We start from the raw sequence: 24,310 nt of genomic DNA on the forward strand, positions 1-24,310 counted from the left end.
AGAATTGAGAACAAATTATTTACAACAGGCACTTGTTAGAATGAATATTCACAGTATGTGCCACCTAGGGTAGGGAGGAGTTATGGCACGTGACCAGCAACAGCGCCACCATTCCTGGTGAGGTTCTCGCGTCTGGCTGCTTGTATCTTTCAGCGCTGCTGCAGAACTCCAGAATCTACGGCAAATACAACTCAGGTAAATATTGTGATAATTAAAGCTATCTTTAAATAGATGTGTTGATTTATGTCAGTTGGTTAGGCTTGTGTAGCTTTTTATTATTATTATTTGTTCACTTCTTGGTTTCAACCAATAATTAACCGCTCAGCCTATGTTCCCTATTGTCCGCCCAGAGCTGGCCATACAAGCCGTGTCAGTGTATCACATAGTCATTTATGATGATTATAATAACTGATAGATACATTTGTGTTTGCCCATGGACCACAGCTCATCGGACATTCAGCTGCGTGTAGATAATTTAATTGTGATTATAAACCGACTAAAGGGTTTACTCACATTCACAAAGCCACTTCCGCATTGAAAGAAGTTTGAATCTCGAGTCTAACGCGTAGATTGTTACAATTTTGGAGATATATCTTAATAAGAATTTCAGTAGGAATGTATATTTTAATATCCAGAACAGCGTAACACTTTTCGTAAGAGTGATGGTTTATGTCTGGCGTAATAGCCTATAAAAATGAGGGCAGCCAATAACCCGGTGCCTACTGTAACACCCCAACCCTCCCCCACAACAGCCTACTAATGTTATTGCTGATTGTTAGGGACAATTCATAAACCACAGTAATGATCTGAAGATCTACATTTTCTCTTATAGTAAAAATGAATGTCCAGCACGAAGTATCCCTCCTTGTCGAGGAAATCCAGCGTCTTGGCAGCAAAAGTAAGTAGGTTACAATGTGTTTGTTTAGCTCCACTTCAATAGTAGATCAAACTAATAACACAGGAAAACTGTCTGAAGTTCATCCATACTGTCCAGGCTAGTTCAAATCTACGATCTGGAGTGCTTGGTGGTTGTAGCTGCTGAACAGGGCTTGGTCTGACTTTTCCATATGTCCACTTCACATTCTTATTGAGAATCCCCAGGCTAGCACAAAGAGTGTTTATGTTTATTGGCATGCTTTCTCTTATTACTTTTCAGCTGCCATGGCCTGCATGGCTATTCCACTGTGTTTCTGTGCCTGTAATGAATGGCTCAGTCTCAGAGGGTTGGATGGGGAGGAGGGAGGGGTTCAAAGGCATGCCCCCGCAAGGTTAAGGGAACAAATGCCAAGCCATATGCTGCCAGATATGTTGTTTTGAGACAGTAATGTCTTCTTTTACATTACACACTGCAAAAAGGACTTGCATTTGGCAGATTCTGCAAGTCTTCTGTCATTTGAGAATGTACATTTGAGAAAACGCTTCCCAGCTGACACAGGAGTAGCCTAATATTGTGCAATAGTTATATCAAGGAAAGGTTCTTTTTGAACTATAAGTAGATAGATAGATGAATAGATAATTGAGTGATCCCGGGGGAAATTTAGGCATCCAGTAGCTTATATGACACATACAAAACACCAATACACATAAGAATAAAAATGTTATAGTGAAATTACAATGTAGCCACCGGAACTACTACTGAGAGCTGAAACAATGCAATAATAATGATTTATGTGGATAAAATAACTGGATGTAAATATTAAACACATAAAAGTGCACATTTTGCATAAAGATGACATAGCCAGTAACTGACAGTCAAGCAGCCTAATGACTTAGAGAACAAATGCATGTGAGCATTCGATTTTACCCCTCCATTGCTGGGAATAGTTGTACAGCCATATGGCCTGGGGAACAAAATACTTCACTACAACAATTGCAGTGTAATCTGCATGTGGCATAACTCAGGAGTTGTACTTGTAGTCAGAAATGTACAGGAGACAGTATCCCTGTGGTGCGCCAATGCTGCTGATCACAGTCTCAAAGGACCTGTCCCTCAGCCTGGTATACTGGGGTCTGCCTGTGAGGTCGTCCGTACTCCAGGTCACCAGGTGTGAGTCCCCCCTCATATCTGTCAGCTTGTCTCTCAGTAGGAGGGGCTGGATGGTGTTGAAGGCACCGGGAAACAAAACTAAAGAAGGTCCATTAAGTTGTCTCAGTAATATTTTCTTGACTGTTGAACCCCTTTTTCCATCGTCTCACAGATGCGGATGGAAAGACAAGCGTAAAGTTCGGGGTGCTGTTCAGTGATGACAGGTGTGCCAACATCTTTGAGGCACTGGTCGGAACACTGAGGGCAGCCAAGAGGAAGAAAATTGTTACTTTTGAGGGAGAGCTACTCCTCCAAGGTGTCCACGACAATGTGGATGTCATTCTTCTGCAAGAATGATACACGGTTGTGTTTCAGTGTTTGCATGTGCTTATGTGTCGGAGTGTGTCAGTATGAACCCTGTTGGGAGGCGTTGGTATTTCAGATACCGGGGGTAACATGTCAGTCTGCGTTTTAATACACTTTCAGGACTTTAAATGTACAGGTTCAGAATGTAACATTTTGTATACCACAGACAAAACATTGGAATATGGCTTTTTTCATAATGTTGAAAGTATTTTATAGAAATGAAATTCAAACACTCCTACGGTGTTTCAAATCTGACGCCTCCTTTGTGAATCTTGTAAGTTAAGATAATGTCACCAAAATGATTCCATGCATTGTTTACATAGTTGTTTTGCTACCTCTTGTAGACTTTGTATGCCATTCTAAGACTTAAATGACTTTTAAATAGGATAACAAAGATTTCAAGTGTTTCCATTAAGGCTTTTTGCACATGTTCATTTTAGATAAAAAGTTTGAGTACCGGTCGCTTTATATCAGAGCAAGAATGTCTTTTTCTCAAATTTACCATACAAACCTTTGCCTTCGGACAAAGCAGGGAGGATTAAGCCAATGGGTTTTTCTGTGCAATCTTTAGCGGTATTAAAAGACAAAGATTTGTGCCAAATAACCAATGTTGGTTTTGCTTTGGTTCTGCTCAGGGCTTAATTAACACGACCAAACTGTGTTACTAACCTGTGCTTTAAAAAAGGGAGGGGGGGGGGTAGCAATGGCCTGTGTACAACCCTTTTTTCTTCTGTCCAGTCCAGTTAGGTTATTTTTCTGTAATTCCAGATAATGTAGCCATTTGTTCCCAAAGACATAAAACTTGTACTTGAATGTATTTAAGTTAAAAAGTTATGTCATTGTCGGTTTTCTGGATCCACTCTGTTGACCTTCTAGGTAAAGCAGGGCTGGGATCAGTTCAGTTTTTTATTTTGCTATTTGGATGGAACTTTAATGTAATTGATTGTAACTGCAAATTCTGATGGTGAACTGATCACAGTGTATGGGCCAACAACGACCTGATCATACAAGGTGTTTTGCTGTCACAGTTTGCATACATGTAAAACTTGATATGGTAAGCAATAGTAATTGGGCAAGCAAGTGCCGTGCAAGACGAACCACAAATGTAACAAGGTTCTGCACTGTTCATGACATAACACCATGCCTGCCTGTCTTACCAGACTTGGCCAAGGTAAAGCTGAAAGTCCATCATTGTGTTTTAGTGGCAATAATAATGGCAAGCAAAAAATAAACCAGAACCCTAACACCTTAATGGCTGAGTTCTGTGTCTGATTTGACAACTTTCATCCTGTAGCTCTAAATCAATTCATTTTGTATTTCACATGGAAGTGTCACATTTTCGATACTTTTGCATGTCAAGTATCAGGTCCTCAATTTCCCAATATGTGCAAGATGGTTCCCTGACAGGGATACAGGCAAAGATCTCAAGAGAATGCAGATAGTTGTTCTATGCATCTTCGATATGTCACATTATAAGAGCACTTCCTCGGTAGTAGGCCTACTGTACTCTACGACCTACTGTGGGTTATGCTATAATTTGGGTTCCCCTAGCGCGCTAGACTGGACTCCCTGGCTGGGAAGTCTAATAATAACTCAACTTGGGTCGGGGGGGGCGGGGTTGCGCTTGCTACGTCATGAAGGCTGGATGAGAACAGCGCCTGACCGATCCACATTCAGAGCAGGAATCAAAACAAGAGACGGACACGCCTCTTTGGTATGTTACCTTTGCTGTCATAACTGCAGAAATCGGGATGGTGTTATACTGTAGCTGTGGAAAAACTGTAGACCTGCCATCAAGAAGACGGCAGTATCATTGCATACCTCAATCAAAACAAATGGAATCTGCTGAGATGTCATTCCACAACAGCCGTTGATAGGGGATTTTATTGATACGTGGATCTCAGTAAAATGCCCAACCAGAAAAGCAACAAGGGGAAAAGGAGCAAACGCACCAACAGTAGTGGAGACGAACAAGAAAATGGAGCCAGTGCAGCCGCAACAGGAGGAGCGCCCGGACTAGCGACAGCATTACTAGGGGCTACAGCTGCACCGATAAACGAACACACAAGTGGTAAGAGTTGTGTCAAAACATGCACGACTTAAGTCATTAATGCAATAGATTACCAGGGAGCGTCTTGCTTGTGCGCACATGATGCTACATACTGCTTTCACAATGCATTGTTTTCATCTGCACACTATTACAGAGAACATCGTGAACGTTTTATGATGGTTTTGTGTTTTTGATCGGGTACCATGCACATATTTTAATAGCCCACTTGTGTTGACATCCTGTAATATCACAACGCACATTATCACTGTTTTTAGTCATGGCCTTGATGCAGGGTAACCTCCCCTCTTGTCTGAGCTCTCAAGTTCAACCTCATTTGATACCTTGGCTGTTGATAGTAATTGTGTAGCCTGGGTTAGATAAATCAACCCCCCAAGCATGCACTTGTGCAGACACAGGCTTGCATCTGAAAACCTCACAGAATCACTCTATCAACAGAATATGATACAGTATGGCAGCACAGCCAGTTTGGAACCCGTATATTGTACAGACACAGAATCTTAGGACGCAGATTAAATCACTCACTGACAGTTTTAGGAGGTCATTGCTTCTGAGGGTGTGCTGCACTGCAGTTAAAGGGCTGTCCTATAAGTTCTTTTTGTGGTACTGTTGCAGTATGTCAGGCACTAAGGCCTAATACTGTCTTACGTTGTAAGGCTGTGCAGTAAGCATGGTGGCTTGTGGAAGATTGGTTGGTATACAGGAAATGAAAGGAGGAAACCCATAGAGGCACACACACACACGTGAACACACACACACAAACAATCACACAAACTTGGTAAAAATCTCAAATCTTGCTCTGGAAATCTTGTAATTGTAAATTATGTTGGTATGCATTTCCTCATTTGACTTCTCATGCCATTCTGGTGAAGGGAAGTTTACCCAGAAACAACATGGTTACAACCATGTCACTGTGCCCTCTCTGGAATTATTATCACTGAAGATGACTTTTTATGTATTGTCTATGAAAAGGGAAAATCCCATTGAAGCTGAATGCCCATGCTGACAATCCTTATAAGATTCTGAAAGATTAAAAGCTCAACCAAAATTCATGGGAAAACAATGTCAGAGTGGCTAATCTTAAAAGTAATATGGATTTCCTTGCACTTCTGAAGTGCATAGAAATGAAAAGCTATTTTACCTTGGTTAGTATTCACTAAAGGAACAAAGCAAGGTAGAGAGTCCTTGGTGGTACTGTTTGTTTTGCCTCTAGATGTTAACAATGTGGGGTGATAGGCGATGGTAATATATCTGTACTGGCTTTTGGCAAAAATCAAGATGACACTTTATGTAATGTGAGTCCCTTGTGACCCATAGTAGATGCTCATACCATCAAGAAGCTATTTACAGATTGCCAACTTCAGCTCTTCTGAAATTTAACTGGATAGGTTAGAGTTGGCTGATGGTTATTTGTCATTTGTTGGTAGTTGGATTACAGAGTAGCCTATTGAACAGTGTACATTTGATTGGGGATACTTGTAAATTTTATTGGGACTGCTGTGACATCTGAATTTCCCATCCGGGATAAATTATATCGAATCAAATTGAATTTAGAGATCATACAGATAAACAAAATTATGTTACCAAAAGCAATAATAAATACTGCTCTCCCCTCACACTGCTTACCCCAGCCCACACTGAGATAAGCGTACAATGATGTGTGCAGTAACTACAGTACATCTAGTGGTTTAAAGACAGATGCAGAGACAGTTTTCTTCCAACAGGGTACCACCATGTTAGATCAGGCCCTGACCTACATGACTCCTAGCGTATTAGGTCCACAGCTGCAGTACATTTGAATGTTACATTTACTTACTCCGAAGCAGCATACAAATAGTGTGGTTTGAAAGTACAACAGAAGATCAAGGATCAAATGTACATAGTTCTAAAAGTATTTAGCAAAGTAACCACATCTCAGTTAACATGTGAACAATAAGAACAATATGACAGTGCAACAATAACATCTCAATTACAATAGTGCATTGTGCAGTGCAGCAAAATCAACGTCAACCAGTTTTGTGGGTCCAGTCTCTTGCCAGACTGCACCCACCCGAAGTGCTGCGTTAGATGCCGGTAGGCCAAGCAGAAGAGTAGTTAGCCAAGGTGAAGCTTGAAGAGGAGCAGTAGCTTCTTCAACTGTGTATGGAATTTCCCCCGGTGGGACAATAAAGAACAGAACTGAACACCAGGTTAGGATTCAAGGAGTTTCTTTCCTGAGGGCTCCTGTGGGTAGCAGAAGAAAAAAAAAAGCTCTTCCTGATTCATTCACTCCCTTGGCTTAATGGTTTCCCCTGCCTGTAGGATCCTTCCACACTATTCTGATACTGATGATTTTATTGACAAAAAACCCCAACTAAATTAAGTAAGTGTGATATGTCCAATAAATCCCACTTTTGTGTTTTAAATTGTTAGTTGACATTATGATAAACACAATGAGATAAATGTCATCCTCAGATAATGCATTTGATATCTTGTTGTATTCCTATTGTATTTTTGTAATACCACACTAACCTCCCTTTAAAGCAATGCATAATCGGTTTAATAAAGTTACATTATTAAGACTGACGACATACATGTCTCTAACCAATTACCTCTGACCACTAAACCCTAAACATTGATTGTATTTCTACAACACAAAGCACAGTAGCCTATTACAATAATACATTATTAGTGGCTTTGCCTTGTCACCTAATTAGCTCAAGTGTCTTGGGCTTGAAGTGATGGTGAAAGATGTGAACTGGACTTGATCGTCTTAAACGTAATGCGCGGGCAAATGTTTCTAAGCCATGATAATGTACTCCAGCTATCAGGCATAATCCACGGCTGTTCTGACTGAGATCCACTAGGCTGTGCCTATCGATGGATGGGGTGAGGAGAGTGGGAAAGGTATTGCACTTGCACTCGAACACACGGTGTTGAAGGTGATGCTGTGCTGCTGTAAATGCATATTGCTAGTGCAGCCCCCTTTACATGTATTTACAATGCACATTTGTTGCATTTAACATTATCTCCTTCACCTGTGTCATCTGACCGAGAATGTGCGTGTGTGCTAAATGTTTCTACAGCTGCACAGAAACATTGCAGCGTGCATAATGGAGAGTTCCAGAACCATTAGTGGAACCAAAAGTGTCCTGACCTTTTATTTTTGGAATAAGAACAGGTTTATGGTTCTCATCCTTAGTGACCCCCCTTGGTATAGTTCTAAAGTTCTGAAGTCTGTGTCATATACCGTAAGTGTCTAATATAAGATATTTGACCTCTTGACCCCTGTAGAGGCCCCATGTGCGACCCCCCTGGTGTGCAGTTTGGGCCGGCCCATCCACCTGGACAAGGATGACTACCAGCGCGTGCTGTGCAACAGCGAACTCTGTCCCTACGGCAACTGGATGCACCTGCAGTGCTTCTACGAGTGGGAGAGCAGCATCTTGGTCCAGTTCAACTGTATTGGCCGCGCTCGCTCCTGGAACGAGAAGCAGTGCCGACAGAACATGTGGACCAAGAAGGGCTACGACCTGGCCTTCAGGTTCTGCTCCTGCCGCTGTGGTCAGGGTCACCTGAAGAAGGACACAGATTGGTACCAGGTCAGACGCACACAGGACGACCGCAAGAAAAAGCCAGAGAAGAGCCTGGGCAAGGCTGGGGCGGTTGGGCTGGCCGGGGCTGTGGGGGGACTGGAGCCGCTGGACGACCCCAAGAAGGGTAGGCTCCCTGGGGGAGCTGCAGGAGGAGGGAAGCTGGCCCAGCGGGCCTCCAGCCAGGAACTACCACACAGGCAGTCCTTGGAACACCAGAGCTCGCTGGAGAGGGGCCTGTTCTCCAGCAGCGTTCTGGGCCCTCGGTCACCCTGCGACTCCCCGGGACAGTCCCCCCCCTCGGGCTTCTCCTTCTTCTCTCCCCCCGCTGCCTTCACTGGCCCCCGGGGGTCCCGCCACCTTGGGGAGTTCCTGAAGACAGCCGTTCACATGGAGTCCCACCGGAAGCACTTATTGGCCAGCGGAGTCCTGGGGCGGGGTGGGATGGGAGGTACTCACCTGGACCCAGGCGTGGTCCTCCCCTTGCCACTCCCCCTGCCCCGCCTCACCCCCGGCGGGATGGGGGGGGAGGCACAGGTGCAGTTCCTGAGGAGGCTGGACCTGACAGAGCTGCTGACTCACGTCCCCCGCCACAAGCTCAACACCTACCATGTCCGCATGGAGGACGACGCCCACACTGGCCAAGGGGAGGAGCTACGCAGGTCATACACCTGGTTGTTGCTAAATGTTTTCAGGGGTTCCAAAAATGTTCTTAGCTCAATGCTGTGGTAGAACGATATTAAAACCCTAAAGAACCCTATTTGGTTCCTGCTAGAATATTATACTGGTTAAATAAAAACTTGGTTTGGTGAAATGTTTTAAACCCAAGACAAGCTCATGGTTTATTCATCGATGAAATGCTTAAACATGTTTACAGTCTTGTTTGGTAAGATGCTCTTAATCCTTGTGTTATCTTCGGGTCATTCTGACCCATCAGTCATTGTGACCCACCGTCGTATTGCGACAGCTTTACCGCATAAAAAAACAAAGTGAAGCATTTTCTTTTAACCGTTGGGCTGTCTCAGACCCCCCACATTGAGAAAGTTCAAAGATTTTATTTTTTATTTTTTTTGTATTAGGTAAAATTGGGTAAACACAACGGTGGTTCGTTATGAACCTTTGGGTCATGTGACCCGAAGGCAGCACAAGGGTTAAGAAGTAGGTCTGCTGGAATGCTAACATCCAGGGTATGTCCTGCAGGTTCATCCTGTCAGCCCTAAGCGCCAGCCACAGGAACATGGTGAACTGTGCCCTGTGTCACCGGACGCTGCCCGTATTCGAGCACTTCCCCCTGGTGGACGGGACGCTGTTCCTCAGCCCCTCCAGACACGACGAGATCGAGTACGACGTGCCCTGTCACCTGCAAGGTGGGTGTGACATATGCACGCGCACATGCATACACACTCACGTACAAATGCATAGATACTGTGTATGCAGCTTTCTTGTAGGATATTTCTTAGATTTTGCATTTGAGTGGTGCTGAAAAGAACTCAGTGTGATTAACTTCCTTGTCAAGCAGAGAGAGTGTGCGTATGTGTGTGTGTGTGTGTGTGTGTGTGTGTGTGTGTGTGTGAGAAAGTAAATATTCTCAGAGCACAGCTACAGTTACAACCCTCTCTTTGGTTTGCCTCCGTCAAGGGAGAGAGAAGGGTCTGACAAATATGTACCGTGTTTGGCAGTGTGCGTCTTGCACAACTATGAGTGACAATGCTTTCAATACAATAAGTGATATGTATGTCAACAAAATGATCTCCACAGGGGAACAAAGGAACAGCAAAAGTGCTTAATAACCTTCCTAACCCAAATCATGCCTCTGTAACAAAAGTACAAAGGTGGCACTTTTAAGTTCTAGAAAGTAGTGTATAACAAGTATAAACTATGTGAAGTGGTGTATGCCCATGTTCAGCTTACCTGTCCCCTTGCTCCTTTGCAAATGACCAAACCAAACAAAAAGCAACATGTAACATATAGGCAAAAAACTGAAATAAGTCAACACTAAACAAGAGGATGATATGATATATATGATATACAGTATATCCGAGCTCAACACGAACACAACTAACAAATAATAGCTGACAGCAACGAATGACACAGCGAACCAAGTCGACTGGAACGAACAGCACAAACACAGAATCAATCAACTGATCAACAGGAGACAGGTGGGCTTTAAATGGAAGCAGAAAGAACAGCTGATTGGTCGGGAGACGCTGTTTATTCTCTGGAAGTTATAAGTTGACATGTGAAAGTGAGAGAGGGGAGAAACCAAAGGATCTGAATCCAGTTTCAGTTTACACGTACAAGGAATTTGCTTTGGTAAGAAAGACAACACAACTATACGGACACAAACAAATACATTTAGACATAAACATGTGGCTTACAACAGGCCAGACCACTGCGGATCTCACCATCATATTGCATCATAATGTCACACTGTCAATCCCTGTGTAATATAAGAGAGTGCTGAAAATAAAGAATAGCGGTTGTTTCTCTGCAGTCTACACACATTCTGTATCCCCATTGCCCTAACAAGCGCGACCAAACTAATTGCTTTCATACCGAAATAAATAAATAAACGTGTAATTGTTATGGCACATGACTGTAATCTTGTGTAGTATGCATATGCAATGGTGATAGGCCTTGTGGAGACTGTTCACCACTTCAATGTGGGGGCTTCAGTTCTATGCTTTGATCCAGTGTTTGATGTACCTGGCTAATATGCATCTGAATAATAGACTTTCCATTAGTGCACGCACATTTTGCTGTAGTGTATGTGTGTACTGCATTTTAGTTGAGTCCGGTGTGTGTGTGTGTGTGTGTGTGGACTGCAGGGAGACTGATGCATCTCTATGCCATCTGTGTGGATTGTTTGGAGGGGGTCCATAAGATCGTTTGCATCAAGTGCAAGTCCAGGTGGGACGGGAGCTGGCACCAACTGGGCACCATGTACACCTACGATATCCTGGCGGCGTCGCCGTGCTGTCAGGTGGGTAGCAACCTCCGCGCGACCTCCGACGGGCGAGTCTCCCGCTCGCTTCGGTGAACGGAACGCCATGTTTTCTCTGCTGCGTGCACCTGTATGAAACGCTGTCTCAGTTTTGGGGCGTTTGAGTTTGAACAGCTGAAATGCTCAACTTTTGAGAGTGTAGCGCAGGTTCTAGAACATTCAACTGGGGGCCAAGCGGGGGCCAGTTGTACTGTTAGAGGGGCCTGTTATATTAAACATTATTGTCGTCATGTAGTTTTCTTAACAGGCAAAAGACCATGTTTGTAATTATTCAGACTCTACATTTAGCGGGGCCACAAGGGGTCCAAGTCTTGCCCCCCCCCCCCCCCCCCCCCCCTCCCAAGAACCACTCTGCATTGTAGTACAGCACATTAACCTATCGGTGCGGCTCCAAAATGATGAGCACACCTACTTTACACGGACACACTTACCGCTACACTGGAATGCGAATGTGGCGTAAGTTCACCTTGACACACAAACACACACCACACCATGCAGACACACACACACAAACACACACGGACGAACACATCAATGCACACACCAATAACGACAGAGAAATGACTGTGAAGAGAGAACATTTGAAAATGTGTTGGTGGGTGGAGGGGGTGGGGGGCGGTGGGGTGATGGGATTTGTTATCAGTGTTAACCAGCCAGCCACCCAACACCTCTGACACAACAGTTACGGAAACGGTCCCTTGGGATGGGCTGGGAATGTCAACCCATAGGAGGTTAACCCTCTCCTCTGTTCTCTCTCCCACCCCTTCCCCCCTGTCTCCCCAGGCGCGACTGAACTGTAAGCACTGTGGGAAACCAGTGGTGGATGTCCGCATAGGGATGCAGTACTTCTCTGAATACAGCAACGTTCAGCAGTGCCCCCACTGCGGAAACCTGGACTACCACTTCGTCAAGCCATTCTCCTCCTTCAAAGTCCTGGAGGCCTATTGACACATGTTGTGTATGCATGTTAGTTACATTAGTTAGTTCTTCTTTGTAAAAAAAAAAATCTAAATATCTAAAAATATCTAAAATATCTAAGAGTTATTTTCCGGGCCTTACAAACACTACGAGCTATAGTCTTCAGCATTTTCTTTTTGTATGTTTTAGAAAAGAGTATGGTTCCGCTGTCTACCATTTCTGACAAGGTCACTGGTAGATCTGAACACAAGCACTTAAAAATACAAGCTACACATCATACTGTGACAAGTGAATGTATCTGTATGCCAAATTTGCTTTTTTTACTCAAAGAATGAAAATAATCTCTCAATAAAGGAGAGAAAGTTACCTGTGTTGTCTTTGATCAATGTGTTTTAGCATAGAACAATCTTTAGCTAGTAATATGGTCAAGACAAATATGGTGAGTAGGTAGGAGAATGCAGAATATCACAGGCGCCATCTAAAGGCCTCAAGTTGTAACTGACAGCTAAATTATGGGATAGCTGACACTGCGGGGCACAAGACTGTCTCCTCAGCACCTGTGATTGTTCTTTGCCAGAGTTGCCATGGAAACACCTGTTCTGTGGATCCCAAACTGAGTCAGTGTGAATCAGGTGGGTCAGAGTGTAAAAGGTGTCAGAGAGAGTGTGTGTGAGTCTGGGTGTGTGTGTGTGCATGCAGGTGTGTGTATTCCGACAAACTCCAGTCCAGCTGTGTCTATACAAAGACCTTTATTCCAGTTACATCATTGTAGATTCAAAACGCAACATTCTGTGGCTGTTTCCATTCACCGGCAACAGTCTGGAAGGTCTTTGTACAGTATCTGAAAAGTATAGTACATTTCTGTGTCTTTCGCCATCTGATATACCTCACTTCAAGGTGACAACTCTGCAGGTGCACCAGTCTAGACAAACAAAGCTGTTCATACAGCACATCCTAACCGCCACAGAAGGTACTTACTAGACTTGACTAATGCTCACTTACACACTCAAAACCCTCACTTCTCAGCTAGCCTTCTTAGAGTTCTTCTTCTTTGGTGTCTTAGAGGGGCCTCCTCTGGTTGGCTGTGCCCTGGAGGGGGCGGGCTTGGCTGTGTTGCTTTTTGAGGTAGCTGCTCCAGGTACTGGTTCTGGTGCTGGATTCGGTTTCTGGATCTCCTTCACCTCTTCTACTGGTACCTTAGCTGCTACCGAGGCCTGCTCAACTGGTTCTGCTGGAGAGGGGATGGGTTCATTTCCCTTCCTGGCATCTTCCTTCTCTGGAAGCGGTGCTGAGGATAGTGTGACAGCTACCTGTGCAGGTTCTGGTTCTGGCACTGATTCTGGAGACAGTGGTACCTCCTCTGTCTGAACTGATGCTGGTACGGAGGATTCAGCAAGAACGACTTGTACATCTGGGACCACTTGTGGTTCTGGAGACTCCTGGACCTTGTCAGCTTGAACGGGTGCTGATATGGAGGATTCAGAAGGAACGACCTGGACTTCTGGGGCTGGAGCTGGTTCTGAACACTTATGGACCTCTTCTTCCTCAACTGGTTCTTGTTTGGGCTCAGAGACCGAATGGGGCAGGGCTGGAACTGGGACATGGGCCCCGGTCTGGGCAGGTTCTGTGACCAACTCCCCCTCTTCCTCGCTGTCTGAGTCGTCATCATCCTCCCCTGCAGTAGAGGGCGCCAACAGCGAGGCAGCGAAGGCCTGCAGCCTGGCCTGCTCTGCGGACAGCCTGGACATCTCTTCTGTCAGTACATCATCCTCTGGTAGCTCCAGGTCTGGGATCAGCACCTGAGACGCCCCAGGGACCTCTGGGTCAGTCTGTGTGAACAGAACCCACTGGGTGTTGGTTGGGATGTTATGATTCTCTCTATTTTACATGACGACCTACTTTTCTTTGTTTAGGAGACACTTTGATCCAAAGCAACATGCAAATAGTGTGTGTAGTAATATGTCTGTGTCTATCTATAGTCAATCAATTCATCATGTAATCAATGAACCAATGAATCACCTGGGTGGGTGTAGCTTCCTCAGCGGAGGTGTGGCGTATGTCTTTGATCTTCGTGTACAGGCACTGTCTCTCATCCTGCAACGCACGGCACAGCTTCTCCAATTTGTCGATCCTCAGACAGAACAACTCAAACTCCTTCTCCTTCTCTGATCTCTGACAGGAGAGAGAGGGAGGATTACAGTGGAGGAAAAGAAAGAGAGAGAGAGAGAGAGAGAGAGAGAGAGAGAGAGAGAGAGAGAGAAAGAGAGAGAAAGAGAGAGATGAATGGCCAGGATCTAAATTTGTGGCGTATTTAAATGTGTATGTGTGCTCCTGCCCTTACCTCTTCGATCATCTCGACAAGGGCCTTGTTGCAGCTCTCAAACCTCGTCTTCCAGATATTTGACTCTTTGTCAAGCTTCTTCATCTTCTTAGTCATCTGGATGATATGCATTTGTTGTTTGGTTAAGTAGGGATGGAAAAATGACAGTAAGACATACATGAAATGTTATTTTCTGGGTGTTTGAAAACTTATTTAAAATGATCCCTCATGAACTTGACCTAGGAGTATAAGTATATTGCAGAATTTATGGCCTGCAAATATTTAGTTGTAAAAACGCCAAGGGTATTTAAATAGTAGGGTTTATTTTGAGGGCCCACATACCTTCTCCATCTCCTGCTTGAAGCTGGCATACACATCGTTGCTCTTGGACAGTGTGGTCTGGAACTCATCAAACTTCTGGGAATACAGCACCAGCTGGAGAGGGACAGACACACAAGTGTGTTCGGTATAGTATACTGTCTCACAAAATTCATATGTTCAAATAACATCACATGGCTAGTCATCAGCAGTCAAAATATACATTTTCATCATTGGCAGTTAATTCCCAGACCAGGGATCAAGTACTATATAGAATGACAATATTGACTCATGATTTCATTATTTATCTGATTGAATGGAACCAATAGAAACAACATTTGACAAAATTGAACCATTCATATGTGCTCATCCCATGGATCACAGTGTACATAGACATGGCTATGACTGGCAATCTCACATCATAAAATCTAAATCTCACAATATACAATCTAAAGCATAAAGCTTTTGATTTTACTACATTTCAGCTAACACAGCCACAGGATAGTATCCATGTCAAAAAGTGCAGAATGAGTCTTCACTATGTGATTGCACGGGGAAATTAGGACTGTTTCCTATGACTGTATCGGAAATGTGGAGTCTTGGCCCAATGGTATGATGTATCATCATTGATCCTTGGTTGCAATAATATAATTAATGTTGTTTTTGTAACTTATTTAGTTGGAGGGCTGGCTAATGTTCCTGTTGGGGAAACACAGAGTGTTAAACAATGGCCAGGCTTCTAAGCTGTTCATTATGACCGCACGGAACTGTCAGGGGTAATTTATGTGTCCAGCTGAAAGCCATTTATCTTTGTATGATTTAGCATTTAGCAAAGTGTAGTTCCTCAGCCCAGCTCAATTCACTGTATAATCAATCTCACCCATGATTGTGTCACATTTAATATCCATAGAAATAACACTCTCTTTCATCAGAGCACAGAGCCAGAGAGAAAAAGCAGAGAGAAAAGAGAAAAAGAGGGAGATGGGGGAGCATGAAGGGGGCAGAGAGAGGGAAAGAGAGAGATAAGACAATTTCCCCTAAACAAAGTCATCTTCATTACTGGAAGTGTTTAGGGCCTTTAAGGCCCTGACCTGTAAGAGACGTCCCAAGGAGGTCAGAGGTCAGAAAGCCTCGGAGAGGGGCAGGGGTGGGCTTCAGAATAATCAGATATTCACCTGCGCCTGCATGATTGTCTCCTGCTCTCTCAGTAGCTTAGCCTGTATCTTCCACTCTGCGGCCTGTATCAGTAACTGGTTAGAGACAGAACACACACAGAGGGAGAGGGAAGGGAGAAACCTTTACCTTTTTCTTCATCTGCAACTCCTGCTCCTTCATTGTGTAGCATTTCTTTGTTTTGTCAATTGCCTCCCTAAGCAACTAGCAAATGAGACAGTTAGGGGTTACCATGGGTGCAACCCGTCATACACCATGCTTTCATGAAAGCAACACCAACACACTGGTCGATATGGAACAGATTGAATGGCAAAGATCACTGGATCTACAGGTCACCATGTAATCTTTCAGTAATAAATGTAGCAGCGTACTTACATTGCATTGCATTGAGTTTGTAAATGAATGAATGAAATGTTTGTGCAGGTGTGTTTATGCTGGATTGCCCCTGTATTTGTGCTTATGTGTATGCAGACCTGTCTGTGTGTGAGTGCATGTGTGCGTGTATATGCAGGTATGTGAGAGCAGGAATGCGCATGTGTGTGTATGTGTGTTTATGCAGGCCTGTCTGTGTGTGTATCAGGCTTGTGTGTGTGTGTGTGTGTGTATGTACGTGTGGGAGCTCACGTATTCCTTCTCCCTCCTGTGTTTCTCCTCTGCCTCCTGCAGCTGAGCCTTGGCCTGCTCCAACTTGGCATCAGACAGCTTCTGCTGCAGGTCACGGTGCTTGAAGATCTTTTCCAGACTCTGTCAAACACACACACACACACACAGATAGATATTGGTGCATTGAGATAGTGTTCTGTTGTGAGATGTGAGGTTTCAGGTGGAGAATTTTGATGGAAATTCAAATTTCAGCTTTCACCAGAGGATGGCAGTAGATATTAAAGGCTACAACACTGGCAGGGAGTTGTTCGCGTGTGTATCTGTGTATGTGTGTGTGTGTCTGTGCGTATGTGTTATGACTGAACCTGATTTGTATGCGTCACTTACAGTTCGTCATGTTCTTTCCTGTATTCTCCTGTGACTGGACCTGACAAGCTCCAGAATGATTCAGCCTCTTTTTGAGTCTGTCTACCTTTCTTGCTCTCTCCCTATCCCCCCCTCTCTCTCTTTCTCTTTTGCAGGTTGTTATTGTTATGACAGACGAACTAGATAACATCCCTGCTGGGTCATCTCTGTCTGCTGACGTGAGCAGGGACATTAGCAAAGCTCCTCTTCGCTCCTTGAGACTTCTCATACTGCCTCGCTGAACACAAATACCCACTTGGTGGGACCAAAACAAATGTTTCATCATCACTGGCTGTGTGTGTGCGTGTGCATGTGTGAGGGTGTGTATGTCTTTGTGTGGACACTCATTGCCTGTGTGCATGTGTGTATGCGTGTTTTTGGGTTCACACTCATGGCCTTTGTGTTTGAGCATGTGTGGGCATGCATGTGCTTTTGTTTTTGCCTGTGCACACATGACCTGTGTGTGTGTGTGTATGTGTGTGTGTGTGATGTGTCTGCGTGCTTGTGTGTATGAATGCGCGTGTCTGGTGTTTTTGTGTGCGCACACACATGGCCTGTGGATGCGTGTGTACCTCCTCTCTCTGCTCGTACTGGTTGAGGATGCTCTTGAGCTTGTCGGCCAGGTTGGCGTTCTCCTGGCAGAGCTTGGTGTTGCGGCCGCTGTGCTGCTCGATCTGGGCTTGGATGTCGGTGAGCGTGCTCTGGAAGTGGGTTGTGATCTCCCTTCTTTTCTCCTCGTCGTCCCGACAGCGCTGCAGAGTCTCCTCCTGAGAAAGAGAGAGACAGAGGGGAAGAGGGAGAGAGAGAAGGGAAGAGAGAGGGAGAGGGAGAGGGAGGGATACACGTTTAAGGGTCAGGGGTGATTATTGTGATGCAGATGTTTGGAAAGAAACAGTCGAATATGAAACTCAAGGTCAACCTGAGAATACCAACTCCCTGGGTAGAGTATAAGGTAGATGACCAGTCCTGGGTAACTAACTAATTTACAAACTACGAAACTAACTACCAAATCACCAAAGCAAAGGGTGTGGTTGTGTTTCTGCAGTTCTCTACAGCCATGTTTCCCAGACATAGATTAAGAGCAACATTTACTGAAAAAACCCTTGAAAAAGTTGTTAGGCTAGGACTAGGCTTAATCCACATCTGGGATACTGGGCCTAAATGACTAACCGACTGACCTTCAGAGTCTTGTTGTGTCTCTGGAGCTCTCGGCAGAGCCCCTCCAGTTTGCTGCGGGCCAGGATGGCTCGGCTGTGCTCGGATTGGAGATGTTCTCTTTCCTTCAGCATGTGGGTGTTCTTCTGCTGGAGCACGCGTTGCTGCCTCTGCTCTGCCCGATGCTCTTCCACCTGGACACACACACACACAGATAGGATGCATATACATGACACGCGGTCGGTGGCCTCAACACACCAGAGCACTGTTGGCTAACAAACGCATGGGTGACTAGACGAGGAGAGAAAGAGACACACAGAGAGACATGTCCTAAGAGGATTTGGTGTGGCTGACTGGTTGGCTGGCTGCTTGGCTGACTGTGGTTGGCTGACTTTACAAGTACAGAAGGCTGGATATTAATCCGCCGAGACCGTTCTATATCTTGCGATTCCTGTCCACCCAATCTCTTTCATTCTCTTGACACGGAGAAGTGGTTGGAGATAAAATGTCAAACAACTGTTTTTTCGAACCATTGTGCTTCAAGATGATAAATGTCTTGAGAGAAGCAGCCGTGTACCCCTGTGTGAACCTGTTCCTGATGTGCTATCTCCTAGAGCAGGGCTGGGGTGTGTGTTTTTACAGAGTATATCTGTCTGTGGTTAACAGCCCTGTCTTCTGATCTGTTGCCGGTGCCAGAGGCAGGCAGGATATGTAGGTCATCGTCAAGGTGGTGACTACCGAGCTGCTTTCAATATCTCACCATGCGATCTCTGTCTGTCCATCAGTCTCTTTCTCTCTGTCTATGTATCTGTCTGTCTCTGTGTTTCTCTCTCTCTCTTCCTCTCAATATTTAAATTCAACTCAGCGGGCTGTGTTGACATGAATATTTAGGAGAAACGTTTTTGCCTCAGCTTCCCACAGCAGAAGGAAAAAAGTCCAAGATCAAACCGTACCAATTAGTGTAATTATGTAATAGAATAGAGATAACATTGCTTTTATGAGTGTTTTGTTCTGTGTCTGCAATTGTAAATAAAACGACAGTAAATGTTGACACATCAAAGGAATCCAGGCATTTCATATTCAACAGTGTTGACAAAATCAACTCGCTGGTTTAATTTCTGTCTCTCAGGCTGGGGCAAAAAAATATTTACTTGGTGTTAAGGCTTGACTACTAGAAACGTTCTTTGTAATAATAATCTTAAGGCTCTGAAAACTTTCTGAAGATCACTCCTCATCCACTCCTTCCCTCTCTCTCTCCCTCCATCCAGCCCACTCTCCCTCCCTCCCTCCCTCCCTCCCTCCCTCCCTCCCTCCCTCCCTCCCTCCCTCCCTCCCTCCCTCCCTCCCTCCCTCCCTCCCTCCCTCCCTCCCTCCCTCCCTCCCTCCCTCCCTCCCTCCCTCCCTCCAACGATCCCTCAATTTCTCTCTTTGTTGATCTATTTGTGTGTGTTTTCGGGGTGTCTGGTCCAGGGCTTGAGGGACTCACCAGCTCAGCGTACTGCTTGAGAACAGCCTCCAGTTTCTCCTCCGGCTTCCGGAGCTTGTTGAGGCTCTGCATGAGAAGCGAGGCCTCCTTCCCTGAAAACACACACAGACGAGACAAACCCATCATCTACTGGTGACACCCTCTGAGAGGAGGATGAAGAGAGGGATGAAAGGATGAGCGGGGAATGAAGGGATGAAGAGAGGGATGTTCTGTGTTGACCCCATCACCCCTCCATTCCCCCACCCACCCACCCACCCACCCACCCACCAGTATGCTAGTGCTTGGTTTCTGGCACCCACGGCTGGGGAGAGTGGATAAGACTGGCTGAAGACTGACTAGATGTCCTGGTTTTATATAGCATTCACACTGAATGCTGCACCTAGTGTTTAATGCTGTTAGACAAGACTTGTTTTATGTATATAAAAAAGGATGCTGGAAAGACAGGTTTGTGTTTCCGGATTCTACAGGGCTCAAATATAGACCACAGGGCTCTAATTTAAACCACAGGGATGTAATATAGACTACAGGGCTCAAATATAGACTACAGGGATGTAATATAGACTACAGGGTGCAAATGTAGACCACATGGCTGTATTATAGACTACATAGCTCTAACATAGACTGGATGTCTCTAATTCAAATTTAGGAGCTCCATTACTGGACTCTTAACATAGACTACATGGCTCAATTTAAGACTGCATGGGCCTTATATAGACTACATTACTAATTTTAAGACAACATGGGTCTAATATAGACTAGATGGCTTGAATATAGACAATAGGACTCTAATGTAGATTACAGGGCTCTAAAATTGACAACAGGGATCACATATACTTTACAATGTTCCTCAATTATGTAGAAGCCCAATCCATAACATGGTTTGTAGCAGTATTTTAAAGCTTCAATCAAACCAAGGCCTAACCCTAACTCTTACCTACCCAGTCCCTTCAACAACTTCTTCTCGGCCTTCGGATCCTTGTTGGCGCCTGTCTCCTTGGTGACATTGTCAAGGTCCTCCTCCATCTTGTCTTCCTCGGACTCCACCATGACAATCTTAAAAATCAAATCCAAATTTCTTCACCTTGCATTCCGAATCCTCACACTCTTTCTGGTCAATACATTCAATATCATCAAACAAGTTTCATTCAAAACGATACGAAGATGGAAGACCTTCTGTGCACTAATCGATTCTGAGGTGCTGGTGCTGCCATGCTCCTCTAGCTGAGCCAGCCTTACCTGTTTGTCCATCAGGCTGTCAGCAGAACCGTAGGTGTTGATGATGTCCTCAAGCTGCCGACTGAACTCCTCCATGGGGTCTGAGGAAGGGTTCTTAGGATCTGGCTGGACCTGGGTCTTGGGGGAAACCACCAGGGCCAGGGTCTCTGTTGGACCGGGCTGGACTGTCTGTACCTTGGCCTCCATCACTCGAGTTTGGCTACGAGAGAGAACGGCCAGCTGGTTAGTTTTGACCGCTCACACCAACAAGCTGGTTGGTTGGACAACCAACAGATACAATCTGGTTGGTTGAGCAACGTACTGCAACAAGCTGGCTGGTTTAAAAAGTGTATAATAACCTGGGAACAAAATATGAAGCTACAAAATTTGACTAGAATGACTGAGCTGCACAACGAGAGAGGGTTGTATGGTTCGTTTTAGGAGATTTACAGATAGGGTGGGTGGCCTCGACAGTCTACTACAAAATGGTACCGAATTAACATGGATGGTATTTCACAGAACAGCAAAGTTCATCTCAGGGACCTCTACCAGATTGTAATACATTAGCCTAAGGGATGGTCCCTGTAAACTATGCATCTTTTGCAATGATATTGCTTCAAATGCCGAGGTCTGACATTTGTAAAATTGTAAACAGCGGAAACCAGTGGCTCAACCCTGCGTATTTAGCACAACTCTCCATGGAGGTGCCCAGGAGGAGGGTGGAGGCGGGGAGTTGAGGAAAAGGTAAAGTAGTCCAGGACCCAGCTGGCATTCAGCAGAGCTCCGGAGGACAATGAGAGAGAGAGAGAGAGAGAGAGAGAGAGAGAGAGAGAGAGAGAGAGAGAGAGAGAGAGAGAGAGAGAGAGAGAGAGAGAGAGAGGTGGAGGGGGTTAAATATGGTCTGCCACCATCAGGCCCCCCACCCACTCCCAGAAGATTCTGGCATGGCGGCTGATTTCATGTGTAATGAACCCAGAGCATCCAGAGGTTGTTTATCCCAGTGGCTCGGCTCTGTTGCGACATGATTGCCACTCCTGCGGCTGCTGCCGACGCTGCCCCTGCTTATCAGGATAAAATTAGCCCGCTGCTCACCCTCCTCACACCCTTACCCCACCCTCCCGCCTCTACCTAACGCAACCCCCTAACAAGCCCTCACACCCGGTCTCCCCTCATCTTGCTCTCTCTCTGTCTCTCTTTCCTCCCTCTCTTTCTCTCGATACCTCTCACTCCACTCCACCCTCTTCCCCCACACAGCACCTGTTCCTCAACCCCTCTCTATTTTGGGAGCCTCTAAATATGGTCAAGCTATTTCTCCTCCTAGACACGTCTCTGCTGATGTCAACCATGGCCCTTCTACGTAGAATGAAGCAATGGGAGGAAGGGGAAAGAAAAACTTGTGTTCCTTGCTACCTAACCACCTGTATTAGGCACATGGCTTGTTTGACATTTACAGCTTGAAATAATTCGCCATTGTTACTGTTACATATTGACAAACATATACACATAAAAACACACAACAGATGTTTATGTTGTTTGTAAAACCCGTCAAATTAAACAAGACAAGTTATCTTCTTGCTGATCAACTTGCTAGTGATTTGGTCAGTTCAGCACACATTGAGGTTTTGTACCAAATATTCTTTGCGATGACTCGGCAGTGGTACCTTAACCAACTCATAAACACTGTCAACACACTGTAAACCAAGCAGACTCTAAAGCAAACAAACACACTACACTTCCAAATATATTTAACAGTTAAACCCTCCAAAATTACACATTTCAGAGTCAAAACCAGACAAGAAAGACTTGGTTGTAGCACTCACCCGGAACAGCAGGAAGGGAAGAGAGAGAAAGAAGGAAGGAGTGAGAGGAGTGAAGAGGGTCCTATCGGACACAAGTGACTGGGACAACAGCTGTGACAGGACAGACCCTCAAAATAACTTGTTGCAACTCACACACTCTGGGGAGAGGGTATCAAAGGCAGCCCTGCGAGTGTGCATGCATGTGCGTGTCCGTGTGTTTGCTAGTGTATGGGTGACTAGCCCACAACAGCTTTTTTGAACATGCTTTCCTGGAGGGCTATTTTGTAACCTGCCACCCCCGGTTCCCCTGGGGCCCTCCTGGTATCTCCAGGGCTTCTGCTGTGTATTTCTGGGCCCACAGCCCACTGTACTACAGACACACACAGTTATCCAGTGGCTCTGTTGTTTTTACAGTGACTCCTGCACTCATAAAAATAAATATAGAATAAACCTGTTTCGATTATGTGTCAAATCTCCGTTGTACAGATTTAAATAATTCCTGTTTAAACCAAATGGTTCCAATGTAAAGCTAAATAAATGGGACCATTTGGTTTAAGTTGGAATTATTTAAATCTGTTGAAATTGGACACAGTATAATATGCAGGATATTATCTTATGAAACGACATCTTTATGTGCAAGTTCATAAGTTAGATTTGAATCTAGATTTAATCCTGAAATGGATGATAATGTCTGGAGTGCAAGGCCCATTCATGAATCAATCATTCACGTTGTGAGAAGGACTTTAATGAAAGCATTTTGAGTGTGTGTGTGTGGGGGGGGACAGCGAGCTAGCAGTGATGGACGTGTGCTATCTGATCCCCAGAGGGCAGGCGCGCGTGCAACCAGGGCCGTCTTGCCGACCTCTGCTTGATTACGACTTCCGTGAACGACTTCCCCCCCCGTGACGAGCCTTTACAGTTTTTCACAATTGCTAAAACACATTTCTTGAAACAGTCACCCATTTTCTCAAAACTGTAAACACAAAACCTCATCTTCAAGCTTTATTTACAAAACCACTGAATCCTCTTGCAAAATGAAACTTTCGCCTCAAAACAGATTTACCTGTGCTCAAAATCAAACACTGCTCTCAAATCAGAAACAAAGTGATCAAAATTATATACACTATCAAGCAGTCAGTAAACAATACAACAAAAAATTGAAAACATTGTTCAAAATATATAGTATATATACATTTTTACATAATCTCAAAACAAATTTCATATTTATCCATCATTGTCTTTTGAAGAACAAAAACATGTTCTATCATAGTAGCTCAAAATTGATCAGAAATTACTACTTTGCTTTGCTCTTTGCAATTGTTTTGTTCTTTCTCCTCCTTGTACCCCTATACAGTACTGTACCCTGCATCTCACTACTCACAACTCACTCTTGTTCTTTGTTGATATGAACCTGCAACCAGTCAAAATCTATTGAGCAGTCAGTACTGTTACTGTAACAAATGAAAAGCACAATGTTCAGGGCCATACAATTTGTTCATTGTACAGTATACAGCCTACAATGCACTGTACTACAGTATACAATACTGAAAGGGACACAAATCAAAGGAGTAAACACATGATCAATGTGCTTCTTCTTGTCTTTGGGCTGGGTTAGGCCAGAGCACTTTGTCAACATCACAAGCAATATTTTCCCACCTTCAACAAGCTGTTTGCTCTCTGAACTGGCTTATATTGGTTGTGTCACATCATTTGAAACAAGTTACAGTTTTTCTCAATTGTTTACACACAAATACTGGTACTTGAGACACAATGACCACAACATGTAACTCATGCACCAACCCCATGAACCAATTCTGCTAAACTACAAGCACAATTCCTGCTTTACACTCAAATTGCAGTTCTAAAACACACTTTTTTCAAA

At 44.6% G+C, this 24,310-nt stretch overlaps 3 protein-coding genes across 6 annotated transcripts; 2 read left to right on the forward strand and 1 right to left on the reverse strand.

The window, feature by feature from the left end:
- Positions 1–113: 113 nt before the first annotated feature.
- abracl (ABRA C-terminal like) lies at positions 114–3,644 on the forward strand. Its single transcript, XM_067241635.1, has 3 exons — positions 114–195; positions 833–898; positions 2,199–3,644. Exons 2-3 carry the CDS (start codon positions 838–840, stop codon positions 2,381–2,383), a joined length of 246 nt encoding a protein of 81 aa, XP_067097736.1. The 5' UTR covers positions 114–195; positions 833–837; the 3' UTR covers positions 2,384–3,644.
- Positions 3,645–4,110: 466 nt separating this feature from the next.
- On the forward strand, positions 4,111–12,320 carry heca (hdc homolog, cell cycle regulator). 3 transcript variants are annotated; one of them, XM_067241722.1, is made up of 5 exons: positions 4,111–4,463; positions 7,734–8,706; positions 9,233–9,399; positions 10,861–11,015; positions 11,820–12,320. In XM_067241722.1, exons 1-5 carry the CDS (start codon positions 4,301–4,303, stop codon positions 11,982–11,984), a joined length of 1,623 nt encoding a protein of 540 aa, XP_067097823.1. In that variant the 5' UTR covers positions 4,111–4,300; the 3' UTR covers positions 11,985–12,320. The 3 variants fall into 3 exon arrangements, with proteins under 3 accessions (XP_067097823.1, XP_067097824.1, XP_067097825.1); XM_067241723.1 differs by having other exon boundaries at positions 7,734–8,694; XM_067241724.1 differs by lacking the exon at positions 10,861–11,015 and having other exon boundaries at positions 11,820–11,971.
- Positions 12,321–12,686: 366 nt separating this feature from the next.
- On the reverse strand, positions 12,687–22,533 carry txlnba (taxilin beta a). 2 transcript variants are annotated; one of them, XM_067241826.1, is made up of 12 exons: positions 22,450–22,533; positions 20,651–20,849; positions 20,353–20,467; positions 19,415–19,506; positions 17,952–18,122; positions 17,346–17,540; positions 16,390–16,509; positions 15,768–15,842; positions 14,617–14,709; positions 14,296–14,391; positions 13,974–14,126; positions 12,687–13,783 (listed from the first exon to the last, which is right to left on the reverse strand). In XM_067241826.1, the coding sequence occupies exons 2-12, from the start codon at positions 20,834–20,836 to the stop codon at positions 12,977–12,979; spliced, it is 2,103 nt and encodes a 700-aa protein (XP_067097927.1). In that variant the 5' UTR covers positions 20,837–20,849; positions 22,450–22,533; the 3' UTR covers positions 12,687–12,976. The 2 variants fall into 2 exon arrangements, with proteins under 2 accessions (XP_067097927.1, XP_067097926.1); XM_067241825.1 differs by lacking the exon at positions 15,768–15,842 and adding an exon at positions 15,895–15,969 and having other exon boundaries at positions 22,450–22,532.
- Positions 22,534–24,310: the final 1,777 nt, after the last annotated feature.

This window comes from Osmerus mordax, chromosome 8 (genome assembly GCF_038355195.1).
Source record: "Osmerus mordax isolate fOsmMor3 chromosome 8, fOsmMor3.pri, whole genome shotgun sequence".
Classification (NCBI taxonomy): Eukaryota; Metazoa; Chordata; class Actinopteri; order Osmeriformes; family Osmeridae; genus Osmerus; species Osmerus mordax.